The sequence below is a fragment of the Pneumocystis carinii genome, assembly GCF_001477545.1.
Source record: "Pneumocystis carinii B80 chromosome Unknown supercont1.7, whole genome shotgun sequence".
NCBI classification, from domain to species: domain Eukaryota; kingdom Fungi; phylum Ascomycota; class Pneumocystomycetes; order Pneumocystales; family Pneumocystaceae; genus Pneumocystis; species Pneumocystis carinii.
In genome coordinates, this window is record NW_017264719.1 from 178,388 (window position 1) to 195,621 (window position 17,234).

Genomic DNA, 17,234 nt, shown 5'->3' on the forward strand with positions numbered 1-17,234 from the left:
TATTATATTTTTTTCAGAATTTTAGTTATTAAATTATATATTATTGGTTTAATGTCATTATTATTTTATAATATAAATCATATGATAATTGTTATTAAAATTGATTATATATTTCATCTGAAATTTCTATTAACATTTTTAATTAAAATATAATTGTCGTATATAAGAACAATTATTAATGATATTTATAGTAGATTAAGAAATATTCATTTTATAAAATATATAATTATAATCAAAAAAATAAATTAAATCATGTAATACTTTTATAGAGAAAAATATATTTATGATAATTTTAGAATTATATGTATTTTACATTATATCTAGTATTTAACTTAGATTCAGTTTCATCTATAGGTATGCATATAATCTAAGTAAAAGTAACATGTTATTAGTAAATATTAAGATATAAACTTAATAATAATCATATATATTGGAATTGATAACATAATACCGATCTAACTATAATTAAATACAATGTAAATCATTTTATGTTATATTGTGTTCCATTTATCCCATTGTGCCTTTAATGTTTGATTTCCAATACTAAACCATCCAGGTATTAAATTTCTAGAAAAAAATTCACATCCTTTATAATCATGAATTAACGATTTTAATAAACCTGTCATATTTTAAAAATTGTGATATCTTAACATTAACATGATAAATACTTTTAAGACATGGTTTTCTTGAATGTAAATCAGGAACAGCTGCTATTATTCGTTTTGAAATTTCTATTTTTTTAGGCTCACTTATAAATTGTGCAAACAATATCTCTTCAAATGGTTTTCTGTTAAATGACTGGATATCGAAAATAGGTTCACCTGTATCAGTAACCTGAATAATGATAAACTGATAATAATATATATATATATGTACTTTTAACCAGCACCATGAACCAGATTTAGACATCTTCCATTTTTTAAATAATTTATTTTCTACAAACTCATGAATAGATTTATTGTTAGTTACCCATATACCAATTATCCCTTTTTTTGATAATAGTTTTTGTATAGGTATCTAGCAGTGTCAATATATATTTTTTAATATATTTTTTACCTTCATTAAAGTATAAATAGAACTTAATGAATATGCCTTTTTTCTAGCTGATGACTTGTTTTTCCACGGAGGATCAAGAATAATAATATCAAATGTACCATTTTTAATAATATAATTAACTAATGAATCTATATTATCTTCTATGTTCCCTAAAATAAATGAAGATTTAGGAGGAATATGAAAAATGTCATTTGAAATTTTAATAGATTTTGTATCATAGTCTGAATTAGTTACTACACGATTATAAATATCTAACCAGTCATAGTTATTATCTACTATTGTTAAAATATAAGTAATACATTAGTATTTAATACTTTCTAGCACCAAATCGTCTAATTGTCCTCCAAGGAGTTTTACTGATCTTAAAATATCATAAGAACATAGCGATTTTAAAAAAATATTTTTTTCTAATATTTCTAATGATTTTATCTTTTCATTTGTTAATATATTTTTTTTTAATGTCCATTTTTCATTTTTTCTCATATAATGTATTTGTTGTAACGCTTCATTTATTTCATCCATCCAATAACTATACTTAGTGATTAGAAATTCAGATTGATGTAATGTTTTAGATTCAGGTAGTCTAAATGGTTTTGTAATTGGTTCTTTAGATAAAAGATGCGGATTTATAGATATAGAAATGTCTAGAAGTACATGTGATGAGGGTGTTTCTAAAATAACATCTTGATTCATTTCATAGAATTATATAAACGCATTTAAAAAATATTACGTTTTAATGAATTTGTATTGTAATAAAATATACCGATATATATATATATTACATTTTTTACCATTTACTATTTAGATAATTAAATTTATTTATTTGTAATTATTATAAACATTCAACCAGTTTATTAATTTAAAAAATAAATATTTAAGTTTACTATAAATTTAATAATCTAAATTTTTTAGAACTATTATAAAAATATAAATATAAAAAAAAATAATATATTGTTAAAAGTTAATTTCATTATACTATACAAATTATATTAAATTAATATATGTCATATGCTTAATATCATATATATCGCATAAAAATGTTAAATATAGATTTTTATAACATAATCTCACAAAATCCATGAATAAAAAACATAATATAAAAATTAAATCAGATCAATCGATATTATTTTCATTTGAAATTGATCACATAAGTACAGTAACAAAATAATTATTTTTTATAAGTTTTTAATTTATTTTAACATTTTCAAAAATATATCAAAAGAACAGCCATAACATTATAAGAATTCATTAATATTTAAATAAAAGTAATTTTTATCAATCTCGAGAAACATTTATGTTATCTATTATTAATATTACATATTTTTATATAATAATTAATATACATACCATTATTTAAAGAATCAACATGTAAAGATAAACGAGAAGATTGATTAAGTAAACTTAGAAAAAAATTTGAATCAGAAATATTCTTATGCATAATTGACTGATATTTAAGTAAATCATCTGAATTTTGCATGGAATATTCATTGCTCATATTACAGTCTACTTTATTAGATATTATTTCAGAGTTATGAGATACCAAACGCTATATATATTATATCAAAAAAAAGTAAAATATATTACATACATTTGTAGAAATAGATTGATTCGATTTTCTTAGCATATCCATTATTCTTTGAAAACCAACTTCATCACTCGTCTTAGAAGTAGCAATAGAAATTTCAGAAAATTCATCATTATAATCAGATTTATGAATCAAACCAGTATCAAAATATTCGGTAGACAAAGCTTCATTATTTGATAAAAGATTTAAATTATTCTTCTCAACGTCATTCATCAAATTTATTGAATCACTAGCAAAAAAAGTAGAAAAACGTGATGTTTTATTAGAGTTAAGATTATGATGATGTGAAGATGACACTTTTCTCGAATTCGATAAAAAACACATTGAATCAAATCCAGCATCAACATTTTTTAATTGAGAATAACTGAATGAATCTCTATTATAATTATTATCGTATTCAGAAATATATTCCTTTTTATATTCTACAGGAACATTTTTTCGCGAAACTTCCAATTCAAGAATAGTTTTTATACGATCTCTAGGATCACCAGGTATAATTGTATTTTCCAAGTCCCTAAAACTCTCAACATTCTTATTATCATCATTTATATTATGTATATTATTATATTTCATATCCATTTTCCATGCCTTAAATTCATTAATAGTATTTTTTTCTGCATTTTTTATTAAATCAGGTGATTCAAGATTTAAAGACTTAATTTTATCAAGAGAAGATTCTAATAACGTATCATTACAATTTTTAAAAGCTAATTCACGTTTTTTTTCACGAAGACCCATATGTATCTTAGGTTTATAGTATTTTTCTTTAGCAAATTCTAAAAACATAATCATATGTAAATAATGAATAAACATCATTCATATACCTTGACTAGTTTTTAGACTCGCATTTTCAATAGCTATAGATTTTTCATGTACTATTCGTGTTGAACTTACTTCACGATTATCATTAACTCTAAACTTTAAAGAGTCCATAAACCCAAAAAAGAACATACCATCTTTATTAAATACATTTGCAATATCATATTTAGTAAATGTTTTGGGAATATTGTCATCATTATTATCAACATTAATAACGTTACTCGCAAAATCCGGATTAAAAGATACAGTACTATATGGACCAGAAATCATTATATCTATAGCAAAAATTCATAAAAAAGGCATTATAAACTTAAAAATATTACCCGATGCATAAAATGATTTATAATCTTTTATACTATTAGACATTTCAACATTGCCAAATGACCTAATATAATACAATAAAAAATAGTATATTTTCAGGAAATAAAGATTAATACCTTTTCTCAAAAGGAACATTTACATCATTACATGTTTTGTTATATTCCACTTCAGTCTCAAATCTTAATTATCAAGATAAAATTAGATTAAAATTTTATATTATTGCAAACCCTATTCCATCAGGCAACCTATCAGGTTTTTTAACAAGAGGAGACTCTTTAATATCAAACAGCTGCTCTACTGAATAAATAAGAGACATAACTCTAAATAGTATAATCGTCAAATTTCAAATTTTATTGAACGTTAAAACGATAACAATTTCATTAATATATATTAAATTATTTAAATAAATATATTATAATTTCATGAGATATTTTATATTACATTTTTTTATTTTCTCTCGGTAAATTCAACTTATATTTATATAGATTACTCAACTTTGAATGTTGAAAACGTAAAAACAATCGTTCTAGCATTTTTTTTAGCGTTTCATTTTTACAAATAGTAATTTGTTGATCAATCCAAGAAGCTATACCATAATCACGGACCAAAGAGACATTAGCTTCATAAATATTTGAAGCAAACCAAAAAAGCTTAATAATTTTAGAACGGATATCATTAGTAACAATTTCAGAAGAGAATAAACAGCACATAAGTTCAAAAATATGTCTCTTCTTATATATGTTATAATCCTAAGCTATCTTAAATACCATGTAACCAAGTGGTTTTAAAAATATTACCGATAAAGTTCTTAAACCAGAACTTAAAAACGACATTAGCCAATTACTTCGCTTATAGTAATCATGCGATGAATCCCAAAGACTAAAAAATATAGGAATATCATAGAAATCAAGTTTTGATCTTTGTAAATAAAAACGACAAACATCATCAAATAAAAAGTGAGAAGGATTAATTATTATTTGTATAGATAACGCCATAAAAAGGGAAGAAACATAAGGAATAGGTCCTAATTCCATGCCAGAAAGACTTATAGATGACTTGAGCAATTGAAAAAACATCAATATTTGATTTTTTTCAGAAAAACAAACAATCTAGAATATTAATTTTAAAAAACAAAATACAAAAGAAACACAAAAAACCTTATTTTCAAACATAGAAAGTACAGTTAATGCCATTTTTCTTATACTCTTATCATTAGAAGATAAAGATATCAGAACATATCCTAATATATTAGAATCAATCAAAAACTTAATTGAAATATGTCCATCTGAGACAAAATATGCCAAAACAAGAGGAAGAAAAAAAGAAGAATCATATACATTCTCAACTATATCGCAATATAACCATAAATCATCCTTATATATTTGAGAAAAATCCAATAAAGATTCATTAGCAATGGGAAAAGAATATATACTTTTTTTAAGAATTTCAGAAGATAAGAAAATAGTAATGTTATTCGTATCAAAAGAGATTTCGAGCGGTATATCTTTTTTGGTCTCAGATTGAATATTAAGAATAATTTTTTTATTAAAAAAATTATATCGAACAAGTTCCTCATATTTTTGCAAAATATCTAGTAAAATCACATCAACAGCATTCGTAGTACCTGTATAGACATTATAAATTCTTTCAATTATATATAAAGGTATTTGAGTAGACAAATTACAAATAAAATAATGAAGCAATTGAGCAATAATTAATCTATGCTCAAAAAAAAAAGCAGAGTTAGTATTTATATCTTTCCAATCGCTACTTTTAGATAAAATTAATGATACATATGATGTAGAATCATCTATCTTCATAATATAAATATAGATATCTAATATTATATAAAACTTACATTATGTTTAAGCTCCTTAACAACATTATAAATGAATCTAACTACATTATATATCAATATGTGATTTTTAAGTCCAAATTCTATTAAAAGAGTCAAAAGATTCTGCGAGACATATTTCGATAACATTTTCCCCGATAATTTGAGATAATTAGCTAATAATTATCAAGTTTTTTATATCTTAAATACAATTCAACTCACCAAAAGATTCTATAAAATTAAGACAATCTTCAGAAAGCGTTATATCATCTGAAAAATATTTTATCAATAATTTTATAATATTATTAAACCAAATTCCTATATATTTTTCAACAATCTCATTTCCATACTTATAAGTCGCAAGTTCTATTATTTCAATAGATCTTTTATTTAAAATTATATTATCATCACTTATACATAATTTATCAAGAATATTTTCACCATTTTCAAATAACAAATTTAATTTTATACTTTGATGCAGAATCTGAAATAATATAAAGCCTTTTTCACTTTGATCAAGAAACCCATTTAATAAATCATCCTCAATAAACCGCAACAAAAATACAAGATGATCTTTTAATGTATCAGTTATAATAAGCTTTTTTTTTTCTAATGGATAATCTTTCCATAAAACATATGCATTAATAAAACATAATAAATTAGGAAAGAAAAAAGGCGAAAAAGTAGAAATATTTCCAGACTTTTTTACTATTTCATATACTTTTTCACATATGATTTCAAGAAAAATAACAGATTCAGAACAAATTTTACTGATTAAATCTGAAAAGAAAATATTTTCTGTATTCTGAAATATTAGAAAAAACACATTACCTATAAACTCATAGAAAGTAAGAATAGAATCATCGGATAAAGAACATATTTTAACTATCAAAAGTTCAAATATATTATTTAAAGAATATCCATTTTTTAGTCCTATATTAAAAATTAAAATGAAATCAGAAATTGTAACAATTTCAATATTGTTCAGAGTGAAAAATCGACCAAAAACAAGATTAAAAAAATCTAAGATATCAGAACGTGTATCACTAAAAGTATGTATTTGTTGTATATATATTTTCACAACTTCAGCAGATATTTCAAAAAACTGATCTTTTGACCAATATGGCTCTAATAGTAAAAAAATTTCGTTCCACTATAAAGTTTAAAAAATTTACAAGACATTATTCTTTTACCTCATCAGAAGATAGAGATAGATTCCTTATAGAATCATTAGTCAGTACTTCTATAAAATTCTCATATGTTTTATTCATAATTTCAAATAATAAACATGAGTCTAATGGTTTTATAAAATCTATGACAAGATATATAAATTCTTTTGATTAAATCAAAAATAGCAAAAAAAAATAAAAAAATCCTACCTTTTGAAAAAACCCGTACTTTAAACGAACTAAAATTAGATCCAAAGTTTAAATAATTATCAAACCATCTATCATTTTCAATTATAATCATTTTAAATCTATCATAATCTTTAGTGCCCCTCAAAACATCACCAATAGATTTAATTATTTTAAAATATTTTAAAATAACATCATTAAAATCATATATAATTTCCCTATCATCAAAAAAAAGAACATAAATCATCATCTTCAAAACAATAACATCCAATAAACAAATATTAATATATTTATATCGAATATGATATATTATATTATCAAAATGCATGTATAACTGTGATATTCCTCCATGCAAAATAAAATCAATTAAAACAAAATTATCAGATAAAGAAACACTTTTTATTCAATCAGAAAAAAAACAATTAAATAAAGGATATTACCATGAATATTTATAATTCACAAAAGAAATATTTTGAAACTTTTTAGTAACTAAACAAAAGCTGAAACTTTTTGAACAAACTCCAGTTAAAAACGATTTTTCTAAAAATTCTATATATAATTTTGTTTCATTAAATATACAAGCAATCTCGAATGATCGCTCTTCCATTAATTTTGTTAATTTCTGAGATATTATTTTCGAAAATTTCCATATATTTTCATTCAAAGTAAAAAATCCAAGAACCCTAGATAACCATGACGCAATCAAAAATTTATCATCATCAGAAGACATAGAATATTCGAAAAAATAATCCCATTGTTCTATTAATACAATTAATACTAAACTTGGAAATCTTCTGTCAATTTCCAAATTATAATCAAAAATAAAAGAAACCAAATCATCCATGTATTTGTAAGGAGAGTTCATAAAAAGCATCAAGCTATTTCCTAAAAAATCAACTATAACATTAACCCTTCTAGCAAAACATTTTGCATCATCTAAAGTTTTTAATATCAATTCTACAGAATCCATAGACAGTGCAATAGAAAATGCATTTGAAGATATCAATAAAGATGAAATAAGATTTTTATATTCATTTCTAAACTCATTATTTCTAGAAGAAAGATAAAATTTAACTAGAGCAGTAAATATAGTCTCCGAGAATTCTTACAAATTTAGAAAATCATGAATTAAATACTGAAAATACCTTGATTTTTATTCCACCATTTGGATATTGGAAGAAATTTATAAGATATACGAAATAAATAATAAAGAATAAGAGAACCGTATGAAACTTCTTCCGATGTTTCAGAAAAACCCTTCATTAAAATAGATGAATAATCATGTTTTCCAAAAAAAATAATTTCAGGAAAGGTTTCCATATAATATACAAAAAGTTTTACGACAGAAAATTTTAAAAGATTACTAGATTTTCCCCAAACTGACTTGAATAGATAAAAAATAACACGAATATCAGGTAAACGTTTCAAAAACATATCTCTTAACAATAATTGATTTTTTTTCCATTCAAAAATCTTCATATTAAAATCATTTTTTTTATCCAATATAGTCTTTACTTGACAATATTTATTTATTGAAAACATAATCAAATTCGCGGTAAAAAACACAACCAAATCATTATTGTGTTTCAATCCTGAACTAAGAGATACTTTTGTTAATGCTGAAGGAATAATATTTTCTAAAATAGTAGTAAGAATTAATTCAGAAGAAATAGAAGAAAAAGTCATGAATGGGATAGGTAAAAGAACAAGAGACTGATATACAGAAGATATACTTAACCAAGATATTGTTAAATGAGGCTCGAAACGAATATTGAGACTAAATTGCGACGCACAATATGCAATTAATTCAGGACACGCCTGACATATCTTTAAAAACAATTCCTGCTGAAGAATATCTTGAGTTATCTTGAGTTTAAATATAAAAGACGATAAAATTTTATTGTATATTAAAAGACTCTTATTTTTTTTAAAATCAGTTTCCAATTTTGGATACCATCCATTGCATTCAAAGCATATACCCATTCCATGTTTAGTACATAACAATATCAAAAAACTATGTATAGCCATAGATCGTGAAATTCCATCATCTGTCCCAGAATATAAAGCAATTAACTATATTTTAAATATTAAATATTTAACATGACTAGACTCACTTCATTCAAAACATTTTCATTAAATATCGACATTTTTATACTGCGAGGTATATCTTTCTCAAAAATAACAAATTGAAGAATAATATCTAACACCTTCTGCATGAAACTTAAATCATCTTTAACAAGACCAGAAAAGATATCATAAAAAATATTTTTATAACTAAAAAGCTCTAATTTCAAAGAAACAGGGCCAAATTCTAAAAAACAAAATATAAACCTAATCATAAAAGTTCTAGGTGTCTCAAAAGCCAAAAACCGTGCATTAATTCGTGAAGACGTATTAATTGAAAACCTAGAAAAATTCTATTTAAAACTTAATTCTAAAATCATTGATTAAGAAAAAGGCACCTTCATTATTTTTGAAATAACCTTATGTGAAAAATCAAAAGATTTAAAAATCTCTAAAATGAAAGATCCTAAATTAAAACATGACATTTCAATTAAAAGCCTCAAAGTCCAAATAACCAGAATATCTATATTGGAAGACAAATTACGATAAATAGATTTAATATGAAAACCCAAAATTCTTTCAATAATTTTATTTCCTGTTGTATAACTACCTAGTAATTCAGTAATTCGTATTACAAAAATCAATATTTCCAAGATGAGAGAAACAATAGAAGAATCATTGCTCTTTCAACATGTTAAATAATAATAATATTTAAATGCTATGACCTGATGAAAATATATCCAAAGTTCAAAAATTTCTTTACATGGAACCTCAGTATTAAAATAAGACAACAATACTGAACAACTTCCTAAATTTTCATAAAAGCGTATTTCACAATCTATAAAAAAATCCAAAATTTTTTTTAGACCTAATAATATTATATCTTTAGATATCATATATTTATCATATATTTACCAATTAAAACAAGAGAACGATTTGAATAAATTTTAACATTAATTAAATTTCTCAAATCATCAACAGTTATATTATTTGACATCAATAGATTTTTTAAGGAATCACCCAGAGTAGTTTGAAAAAATAAATAATCATAATCTATTATTTTTTTTTTAGAATTATCGAAACTTGAAAATTCAAACCTTTTTCTTATTTATAATGTATTCATTTTAAATAAGAAAAAATACCATAATATTTTATATAACTAATCTAACTTCAACTATTAAAATCTATTACATATAATATAAATATACTGTAATTCATATTAAAAATCCATAATTTTAAAAATAATTTAAAAAAATTGATACAAAAAATTTCAATATTAAAATTCTAAGCAAAATCTTATACAAATTTAAAATTAATTAGATTAAAAAAATTAACATATAAATTATTAGAGACTTAATTAACCAAAAAATTTACCAAGTAACTTAGAATTAATTAAATAAACTTATTGATTATTAATCGCGAATATTTCATCTAAAATAAAATTAATTAAATAATTCTTAATAATGTTTTGATATTTCACTAATAAAAACTATCAATATCCTTAGTAAATAGAAGCATTGTTTTGCATGTTACAATAAAACATTAAAAATGGAATTTTATTTTTCATTTTAAAGTACAAAATTTCAAAAATATTTGTTAAAACAATATCTATAAATCTTTCAATTTCGAATTAACATTTTTTAAACTTGTAATAATATAAACATTATTTTACCAAAGAATATTTAGTACATTTAAAATAAACCTATCTAAAATATTCTAGCGTAAACCAAGCATTTAATCATTATATATATTTTTATTCAAATCTAATTAAGCTCATATAATAATAAAATAGAAAAAGTATTAATATTTTATTTTATTATTATAAACTTTGAAGGTTAATATCGTTTAAAACTTTCTAAAAATTATTGCATAAACATCCTTTTCTCTAATTCACTATGGAAATCGACAAAGCAATCTTCATCACCTAATTTTATTAAATACTGATAAGTATATAATTAAAAAATTATAAAACCTAAGAAAATTTCATCAATATCTATACTACTATCATTTCCAGTAAGTATATCATAATGAATATTGCTTGACTTTTCAAAAATCATAGGCCTAAATTCCTACTCAAATATATCACATAATAATAATAATAAAAATAACAAATACGTACAGAATCAATAATCTTCAATTCCATTTTACGACGAATAGGTTCTGAAATACCAAAAATTCTATTTAACAATTCCATTTTTGATTCATTCTCTTCATGCTTCCATCTGTTTAGAAAAACCTCTAAATCGTGATGCGAATTAGTATCTAATTCTGAAGATTTAAGACCAAATCTAAAAGTATCATGAATAGTTTTCACAGATGGACTAGAAGTTGTTTCTATAGGAAATGTAAAGGATTCAGATAATCTAGAAAAAAAAGGTATCTATTTAATGTTATTTAAGTATATAAAGCATACTTTCCTAATTTTTTACCATAATCTAAAACTCAAATTTTTTTAAATATCGTCGATTTAAAAAATTTAAATTTATGACAAATATATGAAAATATAAATATTATAAACATATAAACAAAGATATAAATAAATTATTCAAAACATATCCATATTATTTATATTTTTTCTTTAAGGTATTACGTTTTATTGCTTCTTTTTTTTCTACATCCATAATATATGTCTCAGTAATTTTCCATAAACTACTTGAAATATCAGAATTAATATATTTTTTTGTACCAATACTTATATTTTTAGGTTTCTTTTTTTTTAAAAATATAGATCTACTTACTCTCTCAGTGAACATTTAACTATTAATTTTCCTCCTTGACCAGTTCCGCATTCAGAACTCATTATGCAATATAACAAACTTTGAGCACCTTGTCTGCAGCTTTTCAAAACAATATACCACAGAGGCCACATAATAATATATAAAAGGAGTCCCCATAGGCTCCCAAAACTTAAAAAACGAAGTGTCATATGAGATCTTACAAAACCAGGATCTACAACATAGCAACGTACATTATTTGGAAACTCATCTGGTCTCTTATAATTAGATATGCGATTTTGGAATTCTTTTGCAAAATTCATAAGTGCAATTTTTGATGCTCCAAAACATTTCCAAGGGCGTGATGAAGGATATCCTCTTCGTTGGAATTCCAAATCCATAAGATCTAAATCACCTAACATATAAGTAGAACAAATAGTAAGAACTACCCTAACATCTCTTCCTGGGGGCTGAGATCGTAATGCCGGAAAAATCAAGTTTAAAAGATGAAAATGTGCTAAATAATTAATACCCCAATGAAGTTCGACACCATCTTCAGTAACTAATTTAGGCTTAAATGGTGGCAACATCACTCCAGCACAGCATATTACCATATCAAGCCTTCTTGGAGGAATGTTATCAATCCATTTGGTTGCAAATTGCCGAATAGAATACAAAGAAGACAAATTACACGTTTCTGCAAATATCATATGATTATTAGTCCGGGTTCTTAAATCATTAATATAATCAATTGTCCAAGAATCAGAACAAGATCTAACTAGAAGAATTATATGAGCACCTCTCTTAGCTAACTCCTCTGTAACTTCTGCTCCTATTCCAGAAGTTCCACCCTAAAATCCCTTATAAAAAGTAATAGTACATAAATTAAACATACGGTAATGAGAAAAACACTTCCATTAAATCTTCTGTCTGTCTTGTTATTTGTTCCAGAAAAGTACTTTTTTAAAAGATATAATAATATTATTAATGAAATATATTTTTGAAAATTAGTAAAAACATATTTTTCATAAAACACAGGAGATAAATTAATCAAATGTGTTATAAATGGTATAGGCATGTCTATAAATATAAATAAATAAGTTTAAAAATTTTATTTAAAATCCTGCGTTTAATAAAATTGATTTTTTTTACATAATTTAATATAAAAATTAAAAAACATTATTTAATTTAAAATTTTACACAAAAAATATTAACTTTCAAAAATTTTATAATTTTAATATAAATACATATTTTTTATAATACCAGCATATTTTTTTATTATGGATGAGCTTCAAAAACTTGAAAAATTAAATCTAATAAATATTATAACAAGAGAACTTGTTAACCACGTAGGCATAGAAGATAATAACTTAGTGGAATTTATTATTCATTTACATTCTATTTCAGATTCATTGGATGATTTTAAAACTAAGCTAGAAGATGCAGGAGCAGATTTTACATCTTCATTTATAGAAAATATTGATCGTTTAATTATGTTAATACAACCAAAATCTATAGAAAAAAATAAAAATACAACTAATAGCAATAATAATAATAATAATGTCAGTACTGATGATGCAAAATCTAGGATTTTTAAGGGGTTATCAATTCCTGATAAAGAAATTGACTGGTATCAAGTACCTCAAACAGATATTCATACAAATAATAAAGAAGATTTTTTGAAACTTAAGGAGCCAGCCAATAACAAAGATGAAAAAATATGCATTAATACAGAGAAAAAACGTCGTATATCACTTGAAAATAAAGATTCTATATATGAAAAAGATTATCAACATAAAAAAAATAGGAAAATAAATAATGAAGTACCAGCTGATAATTATAATAAAAAACTTGATAAAAAACCAGAATTATATAAAATCTATAGCGTTAGATATCATATAATATTTATTATATATGCTGATTTTTTTACTAGGGAAAGGTATCAGGTATTAAGAAATTTGGAATTTTTGTAACTTTGGATGGTGTTTATGGAAAAGTGGATGGTAAAATTTTGTTTTTATTTCTTTATTCAATTTATTCAATTTATTCAGGACTAGTACATATTTCATCCATACAAAGAGGACATGTAAATCATCCATCGGATATTGTATCAAAATTTCAAAATGTCATGGTAAAAGTAATAAAAATAGATCAAAATGGACGTATAAGTTTATCAATGAAGGATGTAGACCAATCTACCGGGAAAGACTTAAATTTATCCAAAAAAATGAATGATAGAGATTTCTTAGGAATAGCTGGAAATTTTCCAGAGAATTATCAAGATATACCAGTAATAGAAGATGAAGATGAAGATCATCCAATAAAACAAAGGAAACGCCTAAATTCATATGAGCGTTGGGAAATAAAACAACTAATGGCATCAGGAGCTATTTCAGCAGCGGATTATCCAGAACTAGATGATGATTATAATTTGCATATCAATGGAGGAGATGATATAGAAGATAACGAAGACATTGATATTGAAGTAAGAGATGAAGAACCTCCATTTTTAGCAGGGCAAACAAAGAGAAGTCTTCAACTAAGTCCAATAAGAATAGTAAAAGCCCCTAATGGGTCTATGAATAGAGCAGCAATGCAAGGAGAACAATTGGCAAAAGACAGAAAGGAACTACGTCAACAAGAACGTGAAGCAGCAAGTAGAGAAGAATTTCAAGGTTTGAGTGAACAATGGTTAGACCCAATGGCTCACGGAGAAAAAACTTTTGCTCAGGACCTAAAAAATACAACATTAAATAAAAAAACAAATGATATCCCTGATTGGAAAAAAGCGACGTTTTCTAAAAACACATCATTCGGAAAAATAACTAATTTAAGTATTACTGAACAAAGACAAGCATTACCTGTATTCAAGCTTCGAACGTCATTTGTTGAAGCAATACGTAAGGTGTGAAATAGATTCTTACTATTTAAATCTAAACAGCACTAGAATCAGTTAATTATAGTTGTTGGAGACACAGGTTCAGGAAAAACTACTCAAATTACTCAGTATCTTGCTGAAGAGGGCTTTGCAAATAATGGCAAAATCGGATGTACTCAACCTCGTAGAGTAGCAGCAATGTCAGTTGCTAAACGTGTTGCCGAAGAAGTAGGATGTCGTTTAGGTCAAGAAGTTGGTTATACTATTCGTTTCGAAGATTGTACTAGTTCTAAAACAAAAATCAAATATATGACAGATGGAATGCTTCAGCGTGAATGTTTGATAGATCCTGACTTAAAAAGTTATTCCGTGATTATATTGGATGAGGCACATGAGCGTACGATTGCAACTGATGTTCTTTTTGGTCTACTTAAAAGTAATTTATATTTTTTGTTTATTATTAATACTAATTAAATAGAATCTTTGAAAAGAAGACCAGATTTGAAATTAATAGTTACATCTGCTACACTTGATGCTGAAAAATTCTCTTCATATTTTTATAACTGTCCAATTTTTACTATTCCAGGAAGGACATATCCTGTAGAAATATTGTATACAAAAGAACCGGAAAAAGATTATTTGGATGCGGCCTTAATAACAGTAATGCAAATTCATCTATCAGAACCTCCTGGTGATATTTTGCTGTTTCTTACAGGTCAAGAAGAAATAGATACTAGCTGTGAAATTCTTTATAAACGTATAAAATCATTGGGTTCACATGTACCCGAACTCATTATCTTACCAGTATTACGACCATCTTAATATTTATTTTATCTAATCTATTTAGGTTTATTCTACATTGCCAAGTGAAATACAAAGTAGAATATTTGAACCAGCACCTCCTGGGAGTCGCAAAGTCGTTATCGCAACAAATATAGCAGAAACATCTATTACAATTGACGGAATATACTATGTAGTTGACCCAGGATTTGTTAAATTAAATAGTTACGACTCCAAACTTGGAATGGATAACCTTGTGATAACCCCGATATCTCAGGCACAAGCAAGACAACGGGCGGGTCGAGCCGGGCGTACAGGTCCTGGAAAATGTTATAGACTTTATACTGAAGCAGCTTACAATAATGAAATGCTTCCTAATTCTATTCCTGAAATACAAAGACAGAACTTGGCACATACAATTATTATGCTCAAAGCTATGGGGATTAACGATCTTCTTCATTTTGATTTCATGGATCCTCCTCCAGTTCAAAGTATGTTAGCTGCTTTAGAACAACTATATGCTTTAGGCGCTTTAGACAATGAAGGACTTTTAACAAGATTAGGTAGGAAAATGGCAGACTTTCCTATGGTACCGTCTCTCGCTAAAGTATTAATTGCATCTGTTGAGATGAATTGTTCGGAAGAAATGCTTAGTATAGTCGCTATGCTTTCAGTCCAAACTGTATTTTATAGACCGAAAGATAAACAGCAACAAGCAGATGAAAAAAAAGCTAGATTTCATCATCCAGATGGTAGAATTTAAATTATATATTCAATTTAAAGTTAACTATAAAAGGTGACCATTTAACACTTTTAGCAGTCTATAATTCATGGAAATTTAATTCATTTTCAAACGCATGGTGTTATGAAAATTTTATACAAGCTAGAAGTATGAGAAAGGCACAAGATGTAAGACAACAATTATTAAGCATTTTTCAAAGATATAATTATAACGTTATATCATGCGGAAAAAATTATGATAGAGTTCGTCGAGCATTAATATCTGGATTTTTTAGTCATGCAAGCAAAAAGGATGCTCATGAAGGATACAAGACCATAGTTGAAGGAACTCCAGTCTATATTCACCCATCATCTTCAATTTTTGGTAAACCAGTGGAATGGGTTATTTATCATGAACTTATTGCTACAACTAAAGAGTATATGCATTGTGTAACATCTATAGAACCTAAATGGCTAGTTGAAGAAGCCCCTGCATTTTTTAAAATTGCAGATCAAAATAAGATATCAAAATCAAAGCAAAGAGAGAAAATCGAACCTTTATATAATAGATTTGCAACGGATCAAGATGAATGGAGGATTTCGAAACAAAAACGTATCGCTCATACTAGTTCAACATTTGGTTAATATATAAAAACTTTACATAAAAATTTACAAATTTTATTTTATGTCTAATATTTAACATTGTTTTATAAAATTTCTAAATTGTATTGAATATTTAAAAATACATAATTTTAAGTTTAGAGTAATCCATAAGAAAAACATTTATAATAAATATTTCTATTATTTTAATTATACACAATTTTATTAAATCAATAATAGTAATATATATAATCTAGCATTATTATTTTAAGAAATAAACAGGAAGTATTAAAATTTTTTATTAAATCCTTTTTATAAAATAAGGTAAAAATATAATTTATATTTATAGTTAAAATCATATCATACATGCATTTATAATATCTAATACATATTAAATATACAATAAATATTTTTATAAAATGTTAATTTAAATTAATATAAATTTGATAATACATATATTTTTTTTAAAATTGAATTTTTTAATAAAAATAAACAAAATTTAAATCTT

The 17,234-nt window shown here is 24.6% G+C and overlaps 6 protein-coding genes across 6 annotated transcripts; 1 reads left to right on the plus strand and 5 right to left on the minus strand.

Annotated features, from left to right (window-relative positions):
• Window positions 1-445: 445 nt before the first annotated feature.
• On the minus strand, window positions 446-1,793 carry T552_01701 (hypothetical protein). The gene is made up of 5 exons (XM_018370270.1): window positions 1,371-1,793; window positions 1,057-1,328; window positions 877-1,017; window positions 669-834; window positions 446-619 (listed from the first exon to the last, which is right to left on the minus strand). Exons 1-5 carry the CDS (start codon window positions 1,747-1,749, stop codon window positions 492-494), a joined length of 1,086 nt encoding a protein of 361 aa, XP_018225981.1. The 5' UTR covers window positions 1,750-1,793; the 3' UTR covers window positions 446-491.
• A 329-nt stretch (window positions 1,794-2,122) lies between these two features.
• T552_04125 (hypothetical protein) lies at window positions 2,123-3,960 on the minus strand. The gene is made up of 5 exons (XM_018372176.1): window positions 3,784-3,960; window positions 3,466-3,735; window positions 2,645-3,417; window positions 2,404-2,602; window positions 2,123-2,357 (listed from the first exon to the last, which is right to left on the minus strand). The coding sequence occupies exons 1-5, from the start codon at window positions 3,914-3,916 to the stop codon at window positions 2,332-2,334; spliced, it is 1,401 nt and encodes a 466-aa protein (XP_018225982.1). The 5' UTR covers window positions 3,917-3,960; the 3' UTR covers window positions 2,123-2,331.
• A 167-nt stretch (window positions 3,961-4,127) lies between these two features.
• Window positions 4,128-10,074, minus strand: T552_01702 (hypothetical protein). Its single transcript, XM_018370271.1, has 13 exons — window positions 9,950-10,074; window positions 9,760-9,902; window positions 9,433-9,717; window positions 9,085-9,387; window positions 8,116-9,043; window positions 7,411-8,074; window positions 6,995-7,365; window positions 6,809-6,948; window positions 5,838-6,768; window positions 5,640-5,791; window positions 4,939-5,595; window positions 4,579-4,890; window positions 4,128-4,530 (listed from the first exon to the last, which is right to left on the minus strand). Exons 1-13 carry the CDS (start codon window positions 10,029-10,031, stop codon window positions 4,219-4,221), a joined length of 5,280 nt encoding a protein of 1,759 aa, XP_018225983.1. The 5' UTR covers window positions 10,032-10,074; the 3' UTR covers window positions 4,128-4,218.
• A 573-nt stretch (window positions 10,075-10,647) lies between these two features.
• T552_01703 (hypothetical protein) lies at window positions 10,648-11,725 on the minus strand. The gene is made up of 4 exons (XM_018370272.1): window positions 11,464-11,725; window positions 11,154-11,414; window positions 11,007-11,103; window positions 10,648-10,958 (listed from the first exon to the last, which is right to left on the minus strand). The coding sequence occupies exons 1-4, from the start codon at window positions 11,464-11,466 to the stop codon at window positions 10,897-10,899; spliced, it is 423 nt and encodes a 140-aa protein (XP_018225984.1). The 5' UTR covers window positions 11,467-11,725; the 3' UTR covers window positions 10,648-10,896.
• Window positions 11,726-11,768: 43 nt separating this feature from the next.
• T552_01704 (hypothetical protein) lies at window positions 11,769-12,872 on the minus strand (the record flags this gene model as incomplete). The annotated part of the gene is made up of 2 exons (XM_018370273.1): window positions 12,644-12,872; window positions 11,769-12,599 (listed from the first exon to the last, which is right to left on the minus strand). The coding sequence occupies exons 1-2, from the start codon at window positions 12,824-12,826 to the stop codon at window positions 11,769-11,771; spliced, it is 1,014 nt and encodes a 337-aa protein (XP_018225985.1). The 5' UTR covers window positions 12,827-12,872.
• Window positions 12,873-12,984: 112 nt separating this feature from the next.
• Window positions 12,985-16,814, plus strand: T552_01705 (hypothetical protein). The gene is made up of 7 exons (XM_018370274.1): window positions 12,985-13,634; window positions 13,682-13,751; window positions 13,800-14,653; window positions 14,696-15,062; window positions 15,105-15,430; window positions 15,474-16,158; window positions 16,203-16,814. Exons 1-7 carry the CDS (start codon window positions 13,029-13,031, stop codon window positions 16,769-16,771), a joined length of 3,477 nt encoding a protein of 1,158 aa, XP_018225986.1. The 5' UTR covers window positions 12,985-13,028; the 3' UTR covers window positions 16,772-16,814.
• The last annotated feature ends 420 nt before the right edge of the window (window positions 16,815-17,234 follow it).

Excerpts from the sequence above, each read along its gene's own strand:
- T552_01703 (XM_018370272.1), bottom strand. Across the intron at positions 11,104-11,153 it reads AATTGAAGATTATTGATTCT|GAATTTAGGCCTATGATTTT; the intron begins GTACGTATTTGT and ends ATATTTGAGTAG. Across the intron at positions 10,959-11,006 it reads TATTGATGAAATTTTCTTAG|GTGATGAAGATTGCTTTGTC; the intron begins GTTTTATAATTT and ends TAATAAAATTAG.
- T552_01701 (XM_018370270.1), bottom strand. The coding sequence starts at position 1,749 with ATGAATCAAGATGTTATTTTAGAAACACCCTCATCACATGTACTTCTA. Across the intron at positions 1,329-1,370 it reads AGACGATTTGGTGCTAGAAA|ATAATAACTATGACTGGTTA; the intron begins GTATTAAATACT and ends TAACAATAGTAG. Across the intron at positions 835-876 it reads GTTCATGGTGCTGGTTAAAA|GTTACTGATACAGGTGAACC; the intron begins GTACATATATAT and ends ATCATTATTCAG.
- T552_01702 (XM_018370271.1), bottom strand. The coding sequence starts at position 10,031 with ATGTCAAATAATATAACTGTTGATGATTTGAGAAATTTAATTAATGTT. Across the intron at positions 7,366-7,410 it reads GTGAATTATAAATATTCATG|TGTTTCTTTATCTGATAATT; the intron begins GTAATATCCTTT and ends TTGAATAAAAAG. Across the intron at positions 4,531-4,578 it reads CTGGTTTAAGAACTTTATCG|GATTATAACATATATAAGAA; the intron begins GTAATATTTTTA and ends AAGATAGCTTAG.
- T552_01705 (XM_018370274.1), top strand. The coding sequence starts at position 13,029 with ATGGATGAGCTTCAAAAACTTGAAAAATTAAATCTAATAAATATTATA. Across the intron at positions 13,752-13,799 it reads TGTTTATGGAAAAGTGGATG|GACTAGTACATATTTCATCC; the intron begins GTAAAATTTTGT and ends CAATTTATTCAG. Across the intron at positions 15,063-15,104 it reads TCTTTTTGGTCTACTTAAAA|AATCTTTGAAAAGAAGACCA; the intron begins GTAATTTATATT and ends CTAATTAAATAG.
- T552_04125 (XM_018372176.1), bottom strand. The coding sequence starts at position 3,916 with ATGTTCCTTTTGAGAAAAGGTATTAATCTTTATTTCCTGAAAATATAC. Across the intron at positions 3,418-3,465 it reads GAGTCTAAAAACTAGTCAAG|AATTTGCTAAAGAAAAATAC; the intron begins GTATATGAATGA and ends TTATGTTTTTAG. Across the intron at positions 2,603-2,644 it reads ATCAATCTATTTCTACAAAT|CGTTTGGTATCTCATAACTC; the intron begins GTATGTAATATA and ends TAATATATATAG.